The 24,257-nt window shown below is 36.4% G+C and overlaps 1 protein-coding gene across 2 annotated transcripts in view; it reads right to left on the bottom strand.

Annotated features, from left to right (window-relative positions):
* prex2 (phosphatidylinositol-3,4,5-trisphosphate-dependent Rac exchange factor 2) overlaps window positions 1–24,257 on the bottom strand; it is a 512,388-nt gene that overhangs the window by 113,874 nt on the left and 374,257 nt on the right. For both annotated transcript variants that reach the window (XM_039754613.1, XM_039754614.1), the window contains exons 27-29: window positions 23,771–23,865; window positions 22,413–22,495; window positions 20,724–20,814 (exon numbers count right to left, since the gene is read on the bottom strand). In XM_039754613.1, the coding sequence (XP_039610547.1) occupies window positions 20,724–20,814; window positions 22,413–22,495; window positions 23,771–23,865 (269 nt within the window). The remainder of the gene's footprint in view (window positions 1–20,723; window positions 20,815–22,412; window positions 22,496–23,770; window positions 23,866–24,257) is intronic.

Here is a 24,257-nt window from a genome sequence, read left to right as displayed (position 1 = left end):
GCAGTGCCCATAGCAAAACACAGATAGTGTTGTAGCATATTGTTGATTTTTTTTCTATTAGTTGTGAAAGGAAAAACATGATATTTTTGAAATCTTTGGGTTTCAAAGTATGCATATTTATTTGGAGGAATCCACAAAAAAAATTAACAAAAACTGCTGAAAGTATAGCATGAAAAGTGAAGGTTGAAATGAAGTGGAATTTGGCCAAAACATCTCTCTTAGGTGAAGAAAACAGTGGGAGAAAACCTAATGATTGTCTTGAAGGCTCTCCTGATCTCCATAGTTCCTTTAGACCACTTAAACAGCAGAGTTTACCTGAAAGATTGAAGGGCTTGAGCCTGACCTGAAGGAACACCATGACAAATGGCTCCACAAATCCGTTTTGGCCAACTTTAGCCTACTGCTTGGTGTTTCTGTTCAAAGATGTATTCATTTTGTTTTACAGTATGTACACAATATTGGATTTATCATTCTTGCACAAACTGTGAATATTGTGGTGTACAAATCCACTATACAATATATACTCTTCAAAATAATCACTTAATGATGACCACACATACAGTATGTTCACCAGTTGTGAAATTTAATACACGTATTTCATTTGCACTAGAGTCTGATTTTCTGAACAACAGTTTGAAGCTCAAACTATTTTGAAATGACTTAGGGAGAAGAACCTCAGAAAGCAAGTGAAGTATGGGCTAGAGTATTGGAGTCTTAATAGTTGGAACAGTAATCTTAAAAAAATAAAATTCATTATTGAATAATTATAAAAAATTAGATTAAATTAGGAATCAAAAACACAAGAGGCTGAATAAAGCAGCATAGTTATCAAAGGAGACACTTTTTTTCTAATTAATATATTACATGGACAAAATTCTGCTCTAGCACCACACTTCAGAACAAACCGTATAGCTGTAATTTATTGCCCATATGGTTATCTAACAGTGTGACATGGCCCCTTCAGCCCTTATGAGGTAAAGTGAGAAATGAGACACAAAAAAGTACAATACTTTAGATGTGATTCCAGGTTGAGACTTGACTTTCCTTAAGTGGCAATAAAGGAATAAAAAGTCACAGAACATCTTCATAAATAAGGGTAATGACTCTAAAGTTCTCTAGTGTTGAGTATGGGTGTGCTAGGAGATGGACCAAAATCTGTCCGGAGTTATTTCTTACCTTTCTCTCGGTGCTGCAGGGACAGGCCCTCCACGACACTGAATTGGATTAGATTGATTTAAATTTGATCTTGATGAATAAAAGCATTTGAAAGAATTGCAAATGTTTGTGTTGTCCTTGTTTTATATGTTCAAAGCCTAAAATTATAAATCTTGTAATGTAAGTTTGAAACTTGGACTATAATAGGCAGAAATAACAACGTACCAGATCCCTACTGTTTGTATACAATGCATTTGTGGCACTTACTGTATAAAGACAGTATTATTTGCTTTACTCACATTGCACAGTCATGATGAGCTGCCACAGGTTCTGTCACAAACATTGTTTTCAAATTTTCTTCACAAAAAATAGTTGTGGTCAGTTGTCATCCATCCATCCATCTATTTTCCAAGCCTGGTATATCCTTATAAGATTTCATACTTCTAAAAGCTAAAGTGAAGATTCAGAGTACTTTTGCTTGGCCAATTTGTATGCTATTCTTCTGTTTTCTTACCCTAGTATCTGTTCCATTTTTAAATAATGCAAAAAAGGAAATGCAAGCTCAGGCTGATTTTACTCTAGGAAATCTGCCCGATGAGAGGGCTAAATAAATAAAATGAAGGAATTTAAAAAAAACAGTTTTGGAACTTTCAGCCAAATAAAATATAAAATTAACAAATTATTGGCAGAAACTTAAACATAAATGCTCAAAATATTTTGCAGTTTATAAAAACATTGTGAATAACTCTGGGTTTCACAACTAGAATAAATCAATCAACCAGTAGTAGATTTTACTTCAGTGTACAGTGAGCACACTATCACTGAGTGCCAGGACTCATTTTCACTAAATTTAATTTTATGTCTATTTTTCATAACGTACAACATCACTCATGGTCATTCTCACTTAGCACAAGCAATTTTTAGGACAGATCAAGTAAAGCACTCCATTGTATAAAAAGTTCCCAGAAAGTGAAATATAATATTCCTTAGAGTGAACTAAGAGAATGCCTTAATGTTTCCGTTCAGTGCATATTGATTTTATTATTAAAAAAAACAAAAGTATATTAGCTACAGACTTCATGGAAAATAAGGATGTATTTAACTGCACATTTGAAATTCAATCAGATTCTCTGAAGCCTTTCCTTGATTGCGAACAATCTAATCAACATGAAATAAGAAAAACACCACCAAATTGTGCAACCCAGAATAAAAATAGACATAGAAAGAAGCAGCATATGGTTTAGTTAAAAATAAGTTAACAATGTTAACCGGAAAAAGTGTCTGTTATATATAAATTTTAATAATTCCATTAACTCAACTAATTCTAATAAGATACTCAGCTTCCTGCTTGTAGTTTACTGCAAATTACGATTCTGCAACTGTCGTTACTGTACAGAGGGATAACAACGGTTTCATTTTCTTGGAAATAACTGTATCATCTCTTCATCCCATTTTCAAAGCTTGTGTGATCAGTTTGATGCCCACTGATAAAAGTCATGGGTAGTGGGCAAGCTGTCTATACAGTAATAACCTTTAGGATAAAAGCAGGTGGTAGAATCTCTCATGCTTTTATTCTTGCACACTCAATGACTGACTGACTGAGATCCAGTCACAAAAGAAAGAAGAATTGAAATGGGAGGAAACAGAAGTCCTTGGAGTATGCAGTAAGAATGCAAACTAAATAAGAACATACAAACACCATACAGAAGGACTCAAGATTTACAAGACAGCATTGCTAGTTGCACTCAATCCATTGTGCCAAAAATCCCAATCTTGTGTTTTAAAAAATACCATTTTACAAAATTTCCAGTACTTTGAAATATAATTTACCTGTTATGGGAATGCTCAAAAGTTAAACACATTGAGGTAACAATTAAGAACAATTGTCTGAGACATCAAGACTTTAAACAAAATTTGAATTCCATAATGAAAATAGTCAAAATCACAAAATGTTTTCTTAGGGGTACCTTGTACCCTTGTCTACAAAAAAAAAAGTTGTTCAGACACTTCCATATAATTGCCACCACGTTTTATAATTACAGCTAATGACATCATGTGATATGTGACTTTTTTGTGCCACCTGGTATGATTCACAGTATCTCTCAACAGATACATTTTTCTCCTAACATATGAAGGTGGTTATAGGGGGTTTAGAATATAGATATTTAAGAGTGTTCCTTATTTTCTTTCTTAAAGGTTTATTCTTCAAATTCAATTTTTATTCTTATTTTGTCTGATGTTTACTGCTTTGCTATTTTATTTTTTTGTAGGCGCCACCATTTAGCTAGGGCTTGGTTCCGGAAGTCCAAGCCGTTATGCAAAAGCACAATGGAATAAAAGCCATCAAAGAATTAGCTTGATCCAAGACTGTGGATGGGCCTACGTTAAATATCCCTTCAGAATGAAGATCCCTGAACTTTGTACATGTGACAATATTTACCCCGAGACCCTATGGATATAAAAAAGAGATTGCTGCATTTGAGTTTCTGGCTTTGAAAATATAGTGATTCCTTTTCTGACAATGAGTCAGGTGAGCAGGTTTGATTTGGCATTAGATATTTAGGTTCCTGATAAAGACTTTGCTTTGAATTTTAACTACAATCCTTCTGTTATTGTAAAACTGAACTGCTTTGGTGAAAAGGGTATGAAGCCTTCTTAAAGCTCAAAACCAAGCCAGGCCTTCCAAGACTGCCTAGAATAGTACTTCTACTTTCCGAACTGACCCCTACTCTCTCTTCTGTTTCTTTTTCCGGTTTCTCTGTGGTGGCGGCCTGCGCCACCACCAACCTACTCAAAGCACCATGATGCCCCAGCATTGATGGACTAAAAGCCAGAAGTCCACGTGATCATCATCATCATCATCAAATCCTTCCGTGAAAACCATAAATACAAAGAGGACTGTTTCATTTATGTTAGGTAGATTGCCCAGAGGGGACTGGGTGGTCTCATGGCCTGGAATCCCTGCAGATTTTATTTTTTTTCTCCGGCCGTCTGGAGTTTTTTTTGTTTTTCTGTCCCCCCTGGCCATTGGACCTTACTCTTATTCTATGTTAATTAATGTTGACTTATTTTATTTTCTTACTGTGTCTCTTATTTTTCTATTCTTCATTATGTAAAGCACTTTGAGCTACATTTTTTTGTATGAAAATGTGCTATATAAATAAATGTTGTTGTTGTTGTTGTTGTAGAATAGACCTCAACCCATGTAGTCTAACCTCTCAATTCCACTGGGAGGCTTCAACTCACTCAAGTTGAAAATGAGGAACTGGCTTTCAAGGATCACAATGATCGCTTAAATATTAAAAAAATTATAAAGTACATAGAAATGCCCTTCTAGGGAAAGAAACCATCAAAACCTTCAGCAAAGAGTAACAAAGCTGATCTTGAATCTTTATAAATGTAATGATTTATTTGGCTACAACAAAAAGAACAAGAATGGCAAAAAGGCTTTGCCTAAAAAACAATGTCTCAATACATAATCCAAATGACCAAATCCAAAAAAAGAAGCAAGAATTCCAAAACTAAAAAAATCTATACTTACAAGGAAAATGCACTCCTATGAACTTTAATGGACCACAGATGGACCTGCTCTTAGCTTCCGACTATAAAGGCTAAGGGCTGTCCTTCAGGAGTGACAAATGTGGCCCCAAATCTTTGTGTATCATCCAAATAATACAGGGAGCAAACAAAACAATATTGACAAAAAATACATATACACAATGAACATGAAACTTAAGACACAGAAGACACAGAGAAGGAAAATAAAGAGATGCCAGGGAACAAACCCTGGGTGAAACATGAAGCCTTGTTTACTGTTTGGTTTCCTTTGGCAGGACAACAAGCAACAGGAGCCATTGCTTTCAACAATATGGCAGCACCCACGGAAAACAAAGCCAAAATATAGCAGTGATCATAAAAGTAAATGTAGATCTGAAAATGTTACAAAATTAATTATAATAAACTGTAAATTATAAACAAATTAGAACAACTCCTAATGAGCTCCTGACACTAGGGGGATCCCAAAGTTCCAAATCTTAAAATAAACAGATTTATAACCTGTGGATTCTAACAAAAAATTCTTTCTAAGTCTTTCCTTGTGTTTATCATCAGTGGTCAGATGATGTTGTGATGTCACCGGTCACATGGAATACACATCCCATACCTAGCAACCAAAGCTACTGCTATAAAAACTAAAAAAACAATATGGTGGAAGCCACGCAAAAACACACACAAATTGCAGCACACATGAAAAAATAATCTGACAACATGGCAATGGTATTATATGCATGAATAGTACAAGGTATAACACAGTGTGGCAAAGTACTACTTTTTTATGTCAGGTTGTGTTTAAATGGTATACAAAGTGAAGAGAAAGACATGGTGTGTAATTTGTTGGGGTAGAGTCCTAGGGTCACCCTATTCTCCTCTTCATTATGTAGACCTTTATAAAATGTCCCCCAAACCCTGCTTTAGCCATCATATGTTATTACCTTATATATTGGCGACCTCAAGCAACAAGATAAAATAACAGAACACGCAGGAGAAAAAGTTACACATCTAATATGCTCAAAATATAAGCAAGCATAGTTCAAATGTTAGCAAAATAAAAATAATCCTGTTTAATGTTAAGCCTCCAATATGCTTACATTTCCAGGTAGCTTCTGTCTTAATTTGTCTCTGGTCCGGCTTGATCTTTATTCTGATGTGATCTGACATGGCTATTGGATGGAATGGCAGGCAGTGTGGCCACTGAGAGAGACAGGGAGACTTTCTTAGATTCCATGTCTTTATTTTAATCCATCTTCCTTTCTGTAACTCCCAGACCAATGGAATATCACAAGGCAAGGTAACTACCTACTTCATTCCAATCCTGTTTCAGCACAACTCAGTCCCCTTCCATCCCCAGCCCAGCTAGGCTGTTTCTTCATCTGAGTCTACCTGTATTCCACCAAGCTAGCTGACCAGTCAATTCTGGATTTACATGCAAAAGTTTTATCTGATAAATGGACTGGCTTAACTATATAAAAAACTAGCTGTCGCCACAAGGCTCCTCCCATGTAGTGGTAAAACAGGACAAAATTTAAAAATCAATTAAAAAAATAAAAAAAAATATATTATCATTTGTATTGAGGATAATTTATATTGATAGCTTTCGTATCCGAGGGCCTTGTGATATACAATATTTTTGGTTTTGCTATCAGGGGAGAGAATGGAGCTGTGATCTCTGTGCCAAAAATGTAAAAATTTGGCAAGGTATCTCTGGCCAAGTGGAAGGTAGGTACACTCCAACGTGAAATGTTGCCACTGATGGTATCTGATCATGTTCAGCTCTGATGGGAGAGTGTCCCCCGCGTGGGGAGAAGAGCATGTGGCCTTGATATCTCTGTCAACGAGCTGGTACCCTCTAAAACACAAGTAGCTGTGATCTTACTCTCAAAAACGCCAAACGTTACTCTTTAACAAACTCTAGATGATAATGTCTGCTGAACAAACAGGTATCGCTAGCTAAGTGGAGGCAAGGTACCCTCAAACACGTGGCAAGAGGTAGAGCGACTCAAAGGCAGGCTGGCACATGAGTGAAGATGGCCTGCCTAGCTCCCTACTCCTGAGATCCCAACTACCGCTCCCCTCGGCCAGCAGCCTATCTCTCAGATTTGTGCAAATAAATCGTGGCCACAACCGAACTATAATATTTAGCGCGATGAGAGAAGTCTCAAAATCAACTGGAATGTTCAAGCAAATTATAGAAAATAAACCTGATCTAAATATGTTAAATAGTTCTCTCATGAAAAGCAGGCAAATAGACAGACAGACATTTGATTTTATACTGTATATAGAGAGATGTATAAAAGAAAATTTACAAATAAGCACAATTGACAGAAATACTGTATTTATCATGCCAAGTATTATCAATTTTATTTTTCTCCACTACATTGAAGGTCAGAATTTCAACCACTTTCGGGAAATTCAGAATAGAAGTTGGACATTAAACTGCACACTGTGGGGAGAGTCAAGTGGACAGCTTCAGGGATTTCAAGGATTAGAATTAAATGCTGGAAATTTTTCCTAGGTTGGACTCAGAATAGTTTAATTATGAAAGATCTTTCTGAGACCAGCTTGTGGAACTCGTAGATGGGAGTTGAGAAGAAGAAGTTCAAACAGAAAAGATAGAGGTGGTGACAGAGGTGCAGAAGGTAAGAAAGGAGTGACAGATTCTGTGGGAAAGTGCACCAAAGTTCAAATTCTCTGGGTAGACTTGGAGAGGCCACATATTATTTGTTTTTGTTTATTTGGTACTTTGTGTTGGTCCTGGTGTTTATTCCCCTTGTATAATAAATGCATCTACTTTTGTATTACTTTGGTCTGTTTGACATTTACTCTAGATTGAAAGTCCATTCAAGAGTATTAGTGGTCACAAAGATAAACATAATTAGACTATGGGTGTATAATAAACTCCAGCTGACCAGTGGAGGTAATCCTCAGTATTGCTGGAGATCTGGCAAAAACGGTACCAGAAATAACTAAGCAATTCACAACAAGATAAGTTTGACACATCCAGACCCAAGCAAAGCAAACTGCCTTCAATCTAGTCCATAGTAAGGGCTCAGACATACTGTACATGTTCCATAAATTTCTTGGTTCTATGTCTAATGGTTAATGGTCATATTTTAAAAATTAACCACTGATGCCCATTTACTTGTATGTTGGCTGCACATACTTTGGAAATCTTTTCTTGTTGCACATCCAGAAAAATATCTATTGTTGTATTGACTCAGTATATAATAACTTTCTCAATATGTCCACTTCTGATATTTTAATTAATCACAAGTGGAAATATGTTGTACCATCAGAGAGAATGTTTCTTACAGTAACATTCATTGCGGTGATGCCACAGACATTTTGGTTGGCAGTGGCTCAAAATAGGAGAAAGGGCAAGACTTGTTATATTTCAAACTTGCCCTCTTTTATTTCTGTTTTTTAATTTCATGGGAAATTTGGATGTCACTTTAGGGGCATTGTGAAATTCACAAACTTGGCAATAAATCATTGTTGACTATGTTAGATTACCAGAATTTGCACATATGCTTTATATTTCTAATATAACAAATCTAAACAAGTCAAAAGAGCAAATAAATTCCCATTTTGTTAAATGAAATACCACACGTAGTTTCATTCCATAGTTCACATTGTAGGGCATAAAAGATTATATTTCCTTCATAAACTGCCTATTCTGGTTCAAATATTTGGGAAGCCACTAGAGCTTGTTATTTGGTGTCATAGATCACCATTCTTTTTGTTGCATTAGAGTTTCAGCTGGTAAATGTAACAATTTTATGATTCAGAACTCTGAAATACAAATATATAAAATCATTTTACATTGTATGTATTAAGATTTCTTCGTAACAAAAACAAAAAATATTAATAATCAAATATTATTTAGCTTTCTGTGTTGTCAGCTTTTGAGTGTTATACTAACATTTTGATACATATTGATAGATTATAATAACTTATAATATCTTATATAATATCTTTGTTATTAGTGAAATCTATTTCTGCCAAGAGAAGCAAAAGATCAAAGAGTCAAATGAGTTTGGAACTAAGCTCAGCAAGGAAAAAAGTTAATTTAGCAGTTTACAAGAAATGTGAATCCAAAACTTGAAACCCAACCCAAATGATTGCCAAGTCTAAACCCAAAGCTAAAGTTGCATGTGTTTTAAGGCATAAACATTTTTCATGCTCAGAATATTACTTGAAGTATATTTTGAACTGGAAATTGTCAGTCTTCATGATTCATAACATTAGTTTAGATAGAAATAGCCCAATATCAAGTATTTGCTACACATTTTTTGCTTTCAATCAGTGTTTTGTTCTCTCTTCTTATTTATTCAGCACAGTCAGTAATGTATTAGCAGGTTAGAAAGATGGCATTTTATTAGCCAGAAGAGAGAAAGTTGTTTAAATGTTTTTAACAGAAATTAGAACATTAGAAGAATTTAGATGAGAACAGGCCATTCCTAATGTTTGTGCGAAATTTACCCTTAAAAAGTTTCCAACTGTGCCCCCGTGTTTTTGTTGATTTTTCATTCTAAAATAACAGTCTCGATCCACTGTACTAATTCCCTTTACCATTTTAAGCACGTCATGTCACCTTGTAATCTTCCTTTGATTGAACTGAAATATGCAAGGTTGCGTTGTTCTGTTCATTGTCTGTTGAACATGGGGCGAAATTCCACCAGGAAATCACTCAAATAGTGGAAAGTTGAATGAGTCTATATGAGCAGACATCTGTCGGTCATTCCATCACAAAACACCTTCAGAGGATTATAAGAGGAAAAAACTATCAAATTACTACTTTTTGTAAGAAATAATTTATAAATAAAACAAATATGTGTGTAAATTATGTTTCATAGTCTAAATAAATAATTTTTAAGTTATTTTTTTCTCAAAAATAGTGTGATTTTTTTTCATTTTAAACTGTCAACCCTGAAAAACTTGATATTATAGAACAATTCTGTTGCCTGATTTGTATTCAACACCTTCAGATCTATAAAGAACACTGAAAGGAAATAAACGCAATGTGGGAGTTTGTGACGCCAGCTAAAATATAGTCATGCCAATGACATCATGTAGTATGACTTTTGATGTCATGCCTCCTGACAATTAGTCATTATGTCATGGCAACAAATGCTCAAAATGGCAATGTCCACTGAAAAACAAAATGGCATCCTAGTAATTTTAAAACACAATAAAAGAATCCTCTTTAATAAAACCCCTGTGTGCGTCCAGGTGTCCGTGTGTGTGTGTCTTCTGGTGAAGTGCGCATGTGTGGGCCGCGCCACGCATTGCACCCGGCCCCGCCCATGTGCATGGCTCCGTGGACGCACACACACTGGAAGCCAGGCACACAGTGAATGGCCTAGCCGCTGCCGTGCAAGATAAGCAAATAAAGTGCACACACTGGAAGCTGGGCACACAGTGAATGGCCTTGCCACAGCCGTGCATGATAAGAAATGAAGGACACCATTGCTGGGGAGAGTGCTGATTGGGTAGTCACGGCCGCGCATATAAAATCCGTTGCTGGGGAGACGCCACACATACAATAATCAGCTGCACGCCAGCACAGATTAAAATACTTGCAGGGGAACTAAACAGTACTTGCTGGGGAGACTATCAGCTACACGACACACATTACATCAGAATTAGAAATAAACTGGATACATTAGGATTAAAAGTCAAGACGGAGGTAAAAAGCTTAGGGGTGATTGTTGACTGTAATCTGAATTTTAAATCACATATTAATCAGATCATTAGGACAGCATTTTTTCACTTAAGAAACATAAGTAAAGTTAGACCTCTTTTATCACTGAAAGATGCTGAGAAATTAATTCACGCGTTTGTTTTCAGTCGACTAGATTACTGTAACGCACTCCTCTCAGGACTACCCAAAAAAGATATAAATCGTTTGCAACTAGTGCAGAATGCAGCTGCTAGAATCCTAACTAGGAAAAGAAAATCAGAACACATCTCTCCAGTTTTGATGTCACTACACTGGTTACCTGTGTCATTCAGAATTGACTTTAAAATTCTGCTTATGGTTTATAAAGCCTTAAATAATCTCGCCCCATCTTATATATCGGAATGTCTGACACCTTATATTCCAAATCGTAACCTCAGATCCTCAAATGAGTGTCTCCTTAGAATTCCAAGAACAAAACTTAAATGGTGAGGCGGCCTTCTGCTGTTATGCACCTAAAATCTGGAATAGCCTGCCAATAGGAATTCGCCAGGCTGATACAGTAGAGCACTTTAAAACACTGCTGAAAACACATTACTTTAACATGGCCTTTTATAACTTCATTTTAATCGTAATTTAACTTAATCCTGATACTCTGTATGTTCAATTCATCATAACAACTATTCATGGTGGCTCTAAAATCGGTACTGACCCCTACTCTCTTTTCTGTTTCTTTTTCCGGTTTCTTTGTGGTGGTGGCCTGCGCCACCTCCACCTACTCAAAGCTTCATGATGCTCCAACAATGATGGACGGATTAAAAGGAAGAAGTCTACGTGACCATCATCATCATCAAGCCCTTCCGTGAGAACCCTAAATCCAAAGAGGACTGTTTCATTTATGTTAGGTAGAATGCCCAGAGGGGACTGGGCGGTATCATGGTCTGGAATCCCTACAGATTTTATTTTTTCTCCAGCCGTCTGGAGTTTTTTTGTTTTTTCTGTCCCCCCTGGCCATTGAACCTTACTCTTACTCTTACTCGATGTTAATGTTGATTTATTTTTTTATAATTATGTCTTTCATTTTTCTATTCTTTAATATGTAAAGCACTTTGAGCTACTGTTTGTATGAAAATGTGCTATATAAATAAATGTTGTTGTTGTTGTTGTTGTATCAGTTGCTGGGGACGCTCTGCTGATTGCCCACTGTTGTGACAGAAAATGAAAGTCGTATTACGGACATCAAAGCCAGTATTACTGTCAGAGAAAACTACAGGAATTTTACGGAAACACAAACCAGTATTACTGCGAGAGAAAATTAATGACACACAATACAGTGATGTATATTACAGCCATGTACAAGCCAGTATTACTGTAAGAGAAAATATCACAGACGTATCTACTAATAACATGCCACCAAAAAAAAAAGGACACGTCAAGTAGGACAAAAGACACAGACAATCAAATCCTATATAAGCAACATCTCCTGCAAGAATGGTCAGCTCAACAAGTAAACATAAACAAAAGAAAGGCTAAAAGACAAAGAAAAATACGAGCAAACAGATCAATTGAAGAAAAAGAAAATGAGCGTCAGAAAAACGCTAAAAGAGAAAGACTCAGAAGAGCAAACCTTAGAAAAAGTTGGCATTTACTTGCCAGAACCAGTATTCAGCCACGGTCAGTTATATGTTGCATTATCAAGAGTTAGAAGTTTTCCAGATGTTGTTGTCAAGGTTGTAGATGGTCCTGAACAGCCAATCTGTTCCCAAACTCAGACAGAATATTTACAAGAAATGTCTATAATGAAATTTTATAGAAAAATTTCATGAGGTAAAAAAATAGAAAATTTTACCTAAATATCTTCTTCAGATATTGTGTCTTACAGATTGTTACAAAGTTTTACACTAAGGCAATATTAATTACTACTTACTGTATTGTCATATACGTTTCTATTTTATTTTTATTATTATTTTACTTTAGGCTTCTTGAAAAAATATTTTTGACAAAATTAAAATTAAGACAACAAACAGAATGAGGTCAAGGTCCCTTGCCATTTAATATAGACTGTTCCTACTAATGTTCATGCACTACTGTTCTAGCGCCCGTTATTGTAACGGGCTTAATGTCTAGTAAGATAATAAGAGCTGCCAACCAATGTTCCCTTTACTTTTTATTTGCTGTTGAGTGTATGTGTTTATAACATATTCTCCTTTTAAGATTGATTTATTCAGTCTGGTTATGTTGGGGGCTGAAGGGGCAAGGGGGACTCTGTGGAGTTTCAAGCTCCACAATTCAATAACGATAATCCGAGCAATGTTGGTCCTATGTGGAGCTTCTACGACCACCATTCTGTAACAACCGATTGACTGATTATGATACATATGAACAGCAGTACAATATGGCTGCACAGCAACTTGACACCTTGCTGCCACCACACCCTGCTGCTGTCTTTCCTTCTCTATGTGATAACATCAGAATTTAATGAATATGTTGAATGCCAACTACAACTTAGGAGAATTTTCTGTTACCTGTGTAAACTTCCACTTAACTTGAATTTTAGAGAAAATACATTTTTATTGAGTTTTGCTCAATAACAAAATGCATCTCATTAGTATATTAAAGTTAACAACCTGATTTTACTTTGACATCAGGAACAAATTTACTTAGTGTTACTGTGGCATTCAATGTGTTAAGAAAGTTCCATAAAGCTTTTGGATGTCCCTTCTTTGAAACAACCCACAATGTCCTTATTGTTCCACAGACTCTGACGCTAATGAAAACAATAAGCTTCTACTCTTTATGAATGCTTTTATGTAAAAGTTAAATCAGCATTAAAAGCATGCTAAGTGGTATTTTTCTTTCATTTTTGAATGTTTTGTCTTTCACCACCTGTTTTGAGGTGTATGCTTGTCTGTGGGCTTGCGATGGGGTACAAAATATAAGAACTATTTTAAATGAAGCGTGGCTGTCCTTCAAAATACATACCTTTTCTGATTGTTCATTGTCTAAGTCTATTGACCTGATCCGAAACATCTTTAAGAACTACAACACCATCAGGAAAGTCCCAGAAATAATCCTAAACTAAAATTTAAATGCCACCACTGAAACTCATCTGCCACATTTCTGTCCAAACTGAGAGCTAACATGCATTAAATTAATGACTAAATAATTAATACATGCTCTTCATTATACAGCCGATTCTTCCTCCTTCATTTAGCAGAAATGGATCTGTCAAAATAGTACTCCTAAATTATCTTGATGTATGAAAAACCTAAATTGAGCTGCACAGGGGTTGGCGTCAATCTGAACAGCGTGACACTGACTAGTACTTTACATGTGCATGGCAAAGTGCTGTCCTGTAGAGAGAAAAGTCACAGAATCTGAGAGATCTACATGAAAAAATTTAATTAATGAAACAACTAAGAAACAGAAACGAAAACTGACAAGTTCAGTTCCACTATGATTTGGTGTAATTACTTTCATTGGTCTATAGCTATACTATTTTCGCATAATCTCAAAGTGAATGCTGCTAGGTGACAGTTTTAAAAGAGTAACTTACAGTATCTAACTGTGCCTCCCTCATTGAAAAATCTATAAGGTTCAGTAAATTACAATTTAAGAAAGTTCTGTGTAGTCAGAAGCAAAAAATATGAAAGTAAACAGGATACAAAAGAACACATAAAAAAAAAATAAAACAGGAGGGAGGTTGAAAACACTAGATTAAATCATTTAAACCAGAAAAGCATATTCCTAAAAGGACTAACAAAGGTGCTACATCCAAAATAAAAAAATGAAAATAATGTATTTGCACAGTGCATTATAGCAGTGCTTTTCAAACTCTCTCCATGGCGACCTCCCAAGGTTTACCAAATTGCTGTTTGACAACCCAACATAACTGGGCTCTGTATTTAAATACACAGCTAGAATTTAGAAAAGGCAGAGGCAAAGAAAAAAAAACATGTTCACATTTGCAAACTAAGTTTTAATTAACGATTTTCTGCAGTTAGTGACTCACAAATGACTAGTGAGTTTTACAAATTTCTTTCAAGTTAGGTTAAATATGAGACAAGTTCTTTGTCTCTTTGTATTCTTTGTCAAGTATTTATAAACTCTTGTTAAATAAAACTTGCCCAATTTTCCTCACCTCCCACCAACCTCTATTCCAGAAAAAAATATTGATCAGTCTTGAGGACTCAGACAGTATTTCTGTAATATATAACAACATTTTAAAGCTCCTCCCTTTCAAAGATCCCAGAGTACAGTGGGAAAAGGATCTCTCACTCAGTATCTCAGAAAAGTAGTGGAAAGTAGCAATGCACAGAATTCACTTGAGCGCCATATGTGCAAAGAATACAATTATTCAAAATTATATATCGAGCACATCTGTCTTGTTTAAAATTGCCCAACATGTTTCCAGGGCAAAATCCAACCTGTAACCATTGCAATCAAGTTCTAGCCTCACTGGGCCACATGGTCTAGGCCTGCACCAAATTAACATCATTCTGGACAAAACTGGATGAATCCTAACCCAATTCTTTTAAGACAGTGGGTAATTGATGTTATATATTATCTGAAATCAGAAAAAATCAAATTCTCACTTAGAGGATCTGTATAGAACGTTTTCAAAACCTGGTAGGATCTAATTAATAACATTTTTGAACAAGCATTTAAATTGAGGAAGAGGATTCTCTTCCCTCTTTTTACTCTATTTATTTATTTTAATTTATTTATTTATTTACTTACTTATTTTTCTTACTATTAAAGTGTTACACTGTTGGGCTAGCTCTCTTTCTCATGGGTGGGGGTTGATTTGTTTTTGAGACTAGTTTTGTAAAAATTAACTTGCTTATGTGGAATGTTATTGGATTTTAATAAATCCAATAAAATGTTAAAAAATATATATATTGTGATGGGTGACCACAGCCACAACCTGGCAGGGATGCCAACAGAGTGGAAGGACCAGGGGAGAGGGCATTGGTGAGGCAATACCTCCCCTGGCACACTACAGGGCAGCCCTCCTGGGTGGCTATGGCACCACGAATTCCTGCAGGGCATCTTGGGAGCTGGAGTTTGAAGCCCTGCTGGGTTCCATGGGGGCTGCCAGGGGGAGCTGCAGATCCCTATAGAGGACTTCCAGTGCACCTGGGAGTGATTCCAGATAATTCTGACAAGTCACCTGGAACACTCCCGGGATCCGAATAAGAGGAGCCACCTCACTCCATTGAATGGCTAAAGTTGGGAGGAAGAAGACAAAGCCTGAGGAGGACTGGAGGCGAATGGACCGGCGGCAAGGAAGGGACTGAACTGTGTGTTGTGGTGTTGGTGATTTGTGCACAATTATATTTATTTATTTACATATTTATTTACAATTGTAAATAAACTGGGTGTTGAGTTTGAACCTGTGTCCTGCATGTGTGTCCCCTGGTTAGGGCGGCTGTACACGCCTTGGTGGCTTCACAATAAACTATCAACATTTTAATGTTTCTGTATAGTACCATATTTCTGATTTCTCTTTCGATACTATAACAGTTTTCCAGTCACAATTTTTAAAGAGTGTTTTCAATGGCAGTCATGATCTTTTTAGCTACCTTAGCCAGCACACAGTTACCAATGCAGTTGTCTCTTATGTGGCTTCTGGCTTGACACACAAAGCCTAAAAACAAAGGTATAACGAAAAATAAATATTTAGGTGACCTTTATTATATTTTTCCAGTAACTGTTAAAGGAATATATTTTAACCCCACACATTATTCATAGACTGCCTGCAGCACTCAACGGGCGTCCCATGCTGCAAAGTATCAGAGCAGGTTGGGACCTAAAAACCTGGTCAGCTGTCATTGAGCTATGTGTTTAAGCAAATGCAACTGAAGATTGAAAGGCTGTTTTTGTTAAAATGTGCCCCATCCACTTTTTGTTTTACGTCAATGTGGGTGTGTACACAGTCTTGATTTTGTAAGGGCCATGCTTTCAAGTGTCACATTCATTTGAAGACTACAGTCTTCACCTGTGGCTTTTAAGAAATATGCACGGGCATAAGCATGTCAAGTTGTGCAGACCACACAATGATTAAAAATGTAAAAATATTAAGAAGAAAATTATAAAAAATGTACATATGGTACAAACATACATTGAATATCTAGAATATTTAAGCTATTGTTTCATGTATTCAAATATATATTAACTTTTATCACGACTGATGTTAATATTTGCCTAATTTGGCAGCTTTGCTGCAATTCTACTTGTTCGGCATTAGAAGTCATAATTTAAATAAATTAGGGCATTATTTTCAGGATACCAAAACCAAGTTTGGAAAGCTCTGTATGCTACTGTGGATATACTGTGCAATCACTGGTACCACAGCTGAAAAATGTGACTACACTTCTATCTTTAATACCCTTGAGGAAAGTAAAAAATGTCAGAAACATAAGAAAATCTACTTCTAAAGGGTAGTGTGTTATGCTATAGTTTCACTCTGAAGACACAAGACAATTCTCTTATAAACAGATCTCAATATGGATATACAGTATTTATGACTTAGGGCCTGACCGATAATATCAGGCACTGATTTTCGGTCTCAGTATATACATCGATATCAGTTGCACCTGCACAGATAAATTAAAGCTGAAACTCTTCCAAGCAAAGGATGTTTATTAGATTATTTTTCTTGTATAAGAGGCATAGCCTCTCCTCTTGACCGATACGTTCAATAGTGCTAATGAATTAAGCATTATCTACGTACACGCTAACCAATTCCATGTGCTTCAAATTGTTAAACTTTGCCTGCATTCATTATCCATGGGACTGAAAAAAAGACAACTTTCACAGAAGATGTATAAAAGTCATTATTTTACTTACTGTTATGCCTAAAGTTCACAATTTTCCAGTTAAAATGCTGTATTGCATGTTTTTCTATGTTTCCCTATTGACATAACCCCTGCCAAAATGGACACTGCACAGCCTATTCCAAGCTTGAACAAAGTCTTCACTCTGTAACCAAGACTGTCTTTGTTTCAAAGGTCAGGCAGTTATCCAGTAAAAAAACAGCAAACATTTTGCTTTCAAGTGGTGATACATTTGTCTCTTATGCTGCTTTATTGAGCTCTTACATACACCTTGAGAGTTTGCACATAGTTATTCACCACTATTCCAGCATTTGTTTTCTTATCAAAGTGACGTGCTGGTCATTATCAAGTCTGATTTTTAAAATGCCCCTTCTGTCACATTTCAAAAGAGCAGAGTTTTGGCTTTCTGAGATATATAGACATGCCTCTGTAAATTGCAGCAATTGCTTGATAAGACAATTTATTTGTCAATAAATGTACACCAACCTGCTGTGTTTGTTGTCAACTTAATAGTTTGGAAACTCACAGTTTTTTCTCCCAAAATGTATTTGAAATCCTTTGGTCTGGAAAGAGCCTGCATAAGATACTCTGGCTCTGGAGAAAGTTACATTTGTTATGCAAATAAGACACTTTCCCTTGTAGGTTGTAAATGTATTTGGACTTTTCAAATTAACAGTCATTTCTTTGCATTTATCAAAGAAGTTTTCTTATGTTAAACATTTTTTTTCAAAGCTGTAATAAAATATATATCTTTTTGTGATGCCATTTGTTTATAATTGGGAGTTACTGGCCCTGTATAAGCTGTGAGAAAAGGTATAAAATCAGTTATGCGACTTCACTGGCTGAAAGGAAAAGAAAGCTTAGACTATGGAAGGGTAAGCTGATGTTTTTCAGTACATCAAGTCATTTGGCTCAGTTCTTCAGCAGAAGCCAGATCGCCAAAACAGCTTTTTATTCAGGACAAATATTATTTTTAAATGTCAATAAAATATTCCATATGCCTTTATGCTGCTTATGTTATTAAAATGCATTCAAATGCTAATTTATTATGATGGTCACTCATATTGTTCTCTTAGATTATTCTCCTGTTCTTTTGCATTTGTCTTCACAATCTGCTAATGCAAGGTTACTATTGGTTTCATTAAAAGCAGGAGCCTGAGCAAATTGCAAATCTTAAAGCTCCAGTAGACTTTTGAGTCTAATAAACAGGTACTCTTCCTTTCAGCAATCGTGTAATATGTGCAAATCAAACTGGTAAAGCCTTTAAAAGCTAATTAAAAAAGTAAAATAAATAAATAAAGATGGATAAGCCTATGCCAGGAACACAATTAGTTGTATAACAGTAGTAATCTTGATTTAATAGTAAGCATTATATGTGGATATATGTAGATAAATATTTTAGCTTTTTATTAATTTCATTAAGGACATCTCTCACAATATATACATGTGCACTTACTGTATTCATTTATTCATTCATTAATCCACTTACTTCATATAATCATCACATAAGGGTGCATAATAGAACACATTCGTGTTCAGGGATGATTATTCTTCATATTTAAGTCAACATTTGATATATTATAAGCATCAACTTTCCAATTAGACACTTGTGCTTACAAAACCAGCAGTGCACACTTAAGACAGAGAGTGACAAACATCAAATGCCTATGGGATCATTTAAAACAACAAAAACCACTGTCATTTAACCTGTTTAAATTTTAAAGCAAAACATGTTCATGTGAAAACGTTGTACAGTTAATCTTTTTCTTTTTATTTAAATTTTTTAGGGAAACCCAAGATGTTATTACTCTGAAAAAAATCCATATCAGTCAGGCCCTAGTTAGTATAAATATATGGACAGGCAATAATGGTTTAAAAGTAAAACAACACAATATTGTGCCATTTTCACTTCTACCCCCACTTCTCTAAAATCCCTGCAATTTGTTTTGTTCCCCAAAACGTAACCGTAACCAATTCAGCTTTAAACATAGACATTCAAAGATTGTTTTTCAGGCTTTACTGGTGCCTTTCAATCAGCCATAGTAATCGCTTCCATTAACTAGACCTCATGCTTATTTTGTTCGTATACAGTCTTATCTACATTGCAAAAACATCTGTGGATCTAGCCAGAGTTGGTACAACATAAAATCTCATGGGACAGTGTACTCTTCACGACTAGAATTTCCTAACACATATCCAGTTTTAACATACAGTAAAAAATAGACCCTCATTACACTGACTATGCTATAACCTATTATAGAATGTAAACTACACATATACAGGTACATTTGTCTTGATACATGCTCAATAATCCAGGTAAGGAAATTCTAGAAAGTTTATTCTGTTCATCTGGACATAGTTTTTTTTCTGATACATTTCATTACTCATCCAAGTGACTTCCTCAGAGAGAAACGTATCGGAAAAAAACTCTGTCCAGATGAGCAGAATAAACTTTCTAGAATACACTTATAAATTGTTGCACTGACTGTGCTATAATCCATCCATCCATCCATTTTCTAACCCGCTGAATCCGAATAGGGTCAGGGGGGTCTGCTGGAGCCAATCCCAGTCAACACAGGGCACAAGGCAGGAACCAATTCTGGGCAGGGTGCCAACCCACTGCAGGACACACACAAACACACCCACACACCAAGCACACAATAGGGCCAATGTAGAATCGCCAATCCACCTAACCTGCATGTCTTTGGATTGCGGGAGGAAACCGCAGCGCCCGGAGGAAACCCATGCAGACACGGGGAGAACATGCAAACTCCACGCAGGGAGGACCCGGGAAGTGAACCCGGGTCTCCTAACTGAGAGGCAGCAGCGCTACCACTGCGCCACCGTGCCGCCCCTGTGCTATAATATATTATGGAATGTTAACTACACATATAGATGCCTTCTCAAACCCATTTAATCATATTCAGGATCTCAGGGGTCTGAAACCTATCCTGACAGAACAGGGAAACAGTCCATCTCGGAGCCCACTCTTGGACACAGTCACACTCATACTCACATAAGGGCAGTTTAAATGTGCCAGTAAACCCTAACCACATCATCTTTAGGAATGTTAAAAAAACAAAACTGGAAGACTTGGAGGAAAACCCATGCAGACATAATGAGAACTCCGCACAGATGAAAATCGATGCATTATTCAAACCCAAGACAGTGAACCTGTGAGGCAGCAGCACTAGCTACTGTAGTATTAAGTTGTCTGAAGATGGAATAATTATTTGCAAATAAGTGAGCTGGTTGCTTCATTTAATTACTTAATTTGAACCTATACAATAAATAATCACTATTGCATGATTATATAGTGCATTATTGTCCGACATCTCGACTTGGTGCATTTGTGCTTAATAAGTCAGCTTAGATGCATTCAACTATTGCATGAAAAACATAAAATAGACATCCAATCTAGCCTTTCTTTGTGTGCAAGCAATTTGCAGTGGTCATGTGAGAAAACCATCAGAAACAAGAAACATCAAAATTACCTTGAAAGCCACGTGCTGGTGTGAAGCACTTTGTCTGCTCAAAGGCCTTTGCCACAGCTGGACCTTTCAGAAGACCTGTGATTGATTCTACCTGTCAAGATGAAACAAAACCAAATGCTTAACAAACAGTACAAACATCACGGCAACGTATTTGCTTTAAAAAAGAAAAGATGCATGTGTCCTTTTGAGAATGTTTTTCTGCATCCATTTACTTTTGTTCCAAGTGTGTGCTTACTTTTTATAACTCCACTCCTGCCATCTGTTAAATAAAATACATCTGCTGCAATAGCACTCCTTGCACGGGTATGTTGCAACCAGGACCTCTTACCAGGACAAATAATATAAGAAATGCTTTTAGTGAGTTTCATCTTTATATATTTTTTCCATTGATGTCCTTTGCAGTCATAAAATAATTAATATGGCAGATTTTGTACTCTGATCACATTAAAATTTTCCTTATCTTAAGACTTGCAGCAAAGCAAAAGAAGCAAATGTGTTATCGCTTGTCAATGTCACAATTAACAATTACATATTAAATAGCCTTTAGTTCTAAGACTAAATTTGACGTTAGGCAATAAAGATACAACAGTTATAAAGAAAACAGGTCAGATTATTCAATGTTAACATATTTAATATTCTGAGTATCTTTGCAGTTCAGCTCTGTCTTTGAGTGGAAAACAGAGCCATGTCATCTGCAGAAATGTATACAGCTATAGCAGGAGGATGAATACAGACAAAGGAGGCAGTGGTCAACTTTAATAGGTCCAAGGCTCATTTGCCTTTTGGCAGCATTAACGGAAAGGTTGTGATGATCTACGAGTCCCTGCAGGCATCATCTAGGCAACAGGCTGGACTGGACTACCGATACTTGGGATCTATGCATGATGGGTTAAAGTTACACCTATTTTGTGAGGAAGGTCATATTTGGCAGTAGGCAGGTCTCTGTTGCAGATGTTCTTTCCATCTGTTGTAGTAGATACAAAGCAGGGAGTGTAGCGTAGTGCATTTGCTAAGGCACTGATCTTAAAAACACTTTTCTGAGTAGTTAACTGATATTTTTGTAAGTAGTAGTTGTAACATTTTTTTTTTATGTAGGCTGGAATATGGTTATCAGGCAAATGTAAAATTATAATGTTAATGTTCTTAGCAGCAATTTGCTGGAGTGACAAGACTGCTGTTGTTGAGACTGGTAAGAAAGGCTGGTTACATTCTGAAAGCCAGTATGGACTTGCTAGGGTGAGTAGATGACAGAGTGTACACTTAATAAACTACTGGGTATCATGCATAATGACATTCATCCTCTACATGCCATTCCGGCTAAACAAAAGAACACCTAACTTTATAACGAATTCCTCTACTGCTGGAGTGATATTGATTTGTCTGTGAAAAACTATTATTCCTTGTATTTAAATTGCTATTGTATGCATTTTATAGTTACCTACACTTGACTGAGTGCAATGTTTTGTGTCATGTGATGTATCTGCTTTATCTTTTTATCAGCAGAACCCATTATGTGAAATTACACCTTTGACAAACATATCTGTTTCTTTTAAGCAGCCCTAATCTCTCTGGCCGTGACATTAAAGAGCATTGTACCTAAATGTTCAAATTTCAGCCAACTTTACAGAAAATCTTTTTTGTGGCAATATATTTCCTTCTTGTCATGAACTGGCATACATAGGTGCTCACCTGGCTAACAAGATGCTCCAGAAAGCCAAGCAATTTCTTCTGTTTGTCATGAGAGATTCTCACATTAAGAGGAAGCTCATCTCCTGTGTGTAGAGGAAAACAAATACAATTATCATTGATCTTTCCATCAATTTCAGTAATGCTGAGCAATGTATAATATAGCATAGCATTCTCAAAAGAGGCTAATCCAATTCAGGGTCACAATCAGCTAAAGCCTATCCCAGTAGCATTGGCAACAAGGAAGAAAACAGCCCTGACACCCACACCAACACTCACACAGGGCCAAAGTAATATTGTCAATCATCTTAACGTTCATGTCTTTGGGGATGTGGGAGGAAAAAAGGATTTCCAAGAGAAATGGTGAAAAGATGTAAATTCCATGACTATAATATAGTGAGGGATTCATACCCAGAAAACCAGATGTGTGAGGTAGAAGCACTACTATTTTTATTCAGATATTAACAAAGGGCAAAGGCCACCATCAAGCCTCAAATAATGCATTTGCACACATCATATTCGTAAACACCAATGAAAACAGTTACATGTTGGAGCATATCACGCCCTAAAAACCCCAGACACAACTATTACCAACACAATCCTAGGTTCAAAACCAGTTCTTTTATTTACAATAAGTGTATCATTCACAAGTTTCTTCACCAATATACCATACAAAGTTCCAAACCCTGAAAATACAACACAGCAAACTCTTCAGTCCTCCATTCATTTGCTCTGTTCTCCTATAACTCCAACCAGGTGAGCATTGCCCATCTTCTCTCCAGATCCCAACTCCCTTGACCAAGTGGAGGGCTCTCTTTTAACCCCAAACCTGGGAGTCTTTCCAGTACTTAATCTATTGCCTCCAAGAAGCAATTTTGGGTCAGTAAGGACCACAACAATTCATGTGCCATCAATATCCAACAGCCCTCAATGGCGGCCCCCATTGGACCCTGTGGGCATCCATACTGGAGCTCACCAGATGGAATGCTACCACCCATTGTATAGGGAGAACACTGTGCCCATAGCAGGCAGACAGTCACCCACAGTTCTGTCCTTCTAGGTGCCAAATCCCAACCAGCGTATCCCTCTGTGGTTGCTGGGGCGTTTTTCCAAGTGTAGCTGCTGCCTACACATCTCAGCATTGACCTTCCTTTCCCAAGGCCTCCTGGCCAAACAAGGAAGCAGGATCCATCCCAGCAGGGACAACAATTGGTCTCTCACAATGTATAATAAATAATGCACATTCACATACTATATAAAGTTGTGATATATCAGGTATCCCCATTTATAGTACAAGCCCTTTTTTATCATAACTACGTATCATTACATTTTACCATGTAAGCACAGCCAGCTCTCCTTACCTGAATCCATCTCATCACTATGGACGTAGGAGCTGCAATGACTGCTGCAAATACTTGTGTAAGAGGCTATTGAGTTCCTGTTGCTGTTGCAGTCACTGCAAAGAATAAAACAAACAGGGACACGATGAAAAATTCAAAAAGTTTATATGTAGTTGTGCACATGAGGCAGGCAATAAACATATTTTTTTCCTCTAAATTATTACTGCTTGATCATAAATTCTCTTGTTGATTTACGTAACTTCTATACTCAAGAGTTTTATTCAGATCCCACCATTTGTTAAAATAAAAAAATAAAAAAAACAAGCTGTCACTGTAAATTGAAAAGCCATCAAACTGACAAGGGAGAGGTTTAAAAGAAGCAAGCAAAGCTGATCATTATGTACAATGATTGCCCTAATAAATAAATAAATACATGACATACTTACTTTGAAAGAGCTCTTTCTTTCACAAGTACTTTAAATGTACAAAAGAGCATATTTTTTCCAAA

This window comes from Polypterus senegalus, chromosome 5 (assembly GCF_016835505.1).
Source record: "Polypterus senegalus isolate Bchr_013 chromosome 5, ASM1683550v1, whole genome shotgun sequence".
In the NCBI taxonomy this organism is placed as follows: domain Eukaryota; kingdom Metazoa; phylum Chordata; class Cladistia; order Polypteriformes; family Polypteridae; genus Polypterus; species Polypterus senegalus.
The sequence above is the reverse complement of the archived record's forward strand: the minus strand, read 5'-3'. Positions and strand labels throughout refer to the sequence as shown.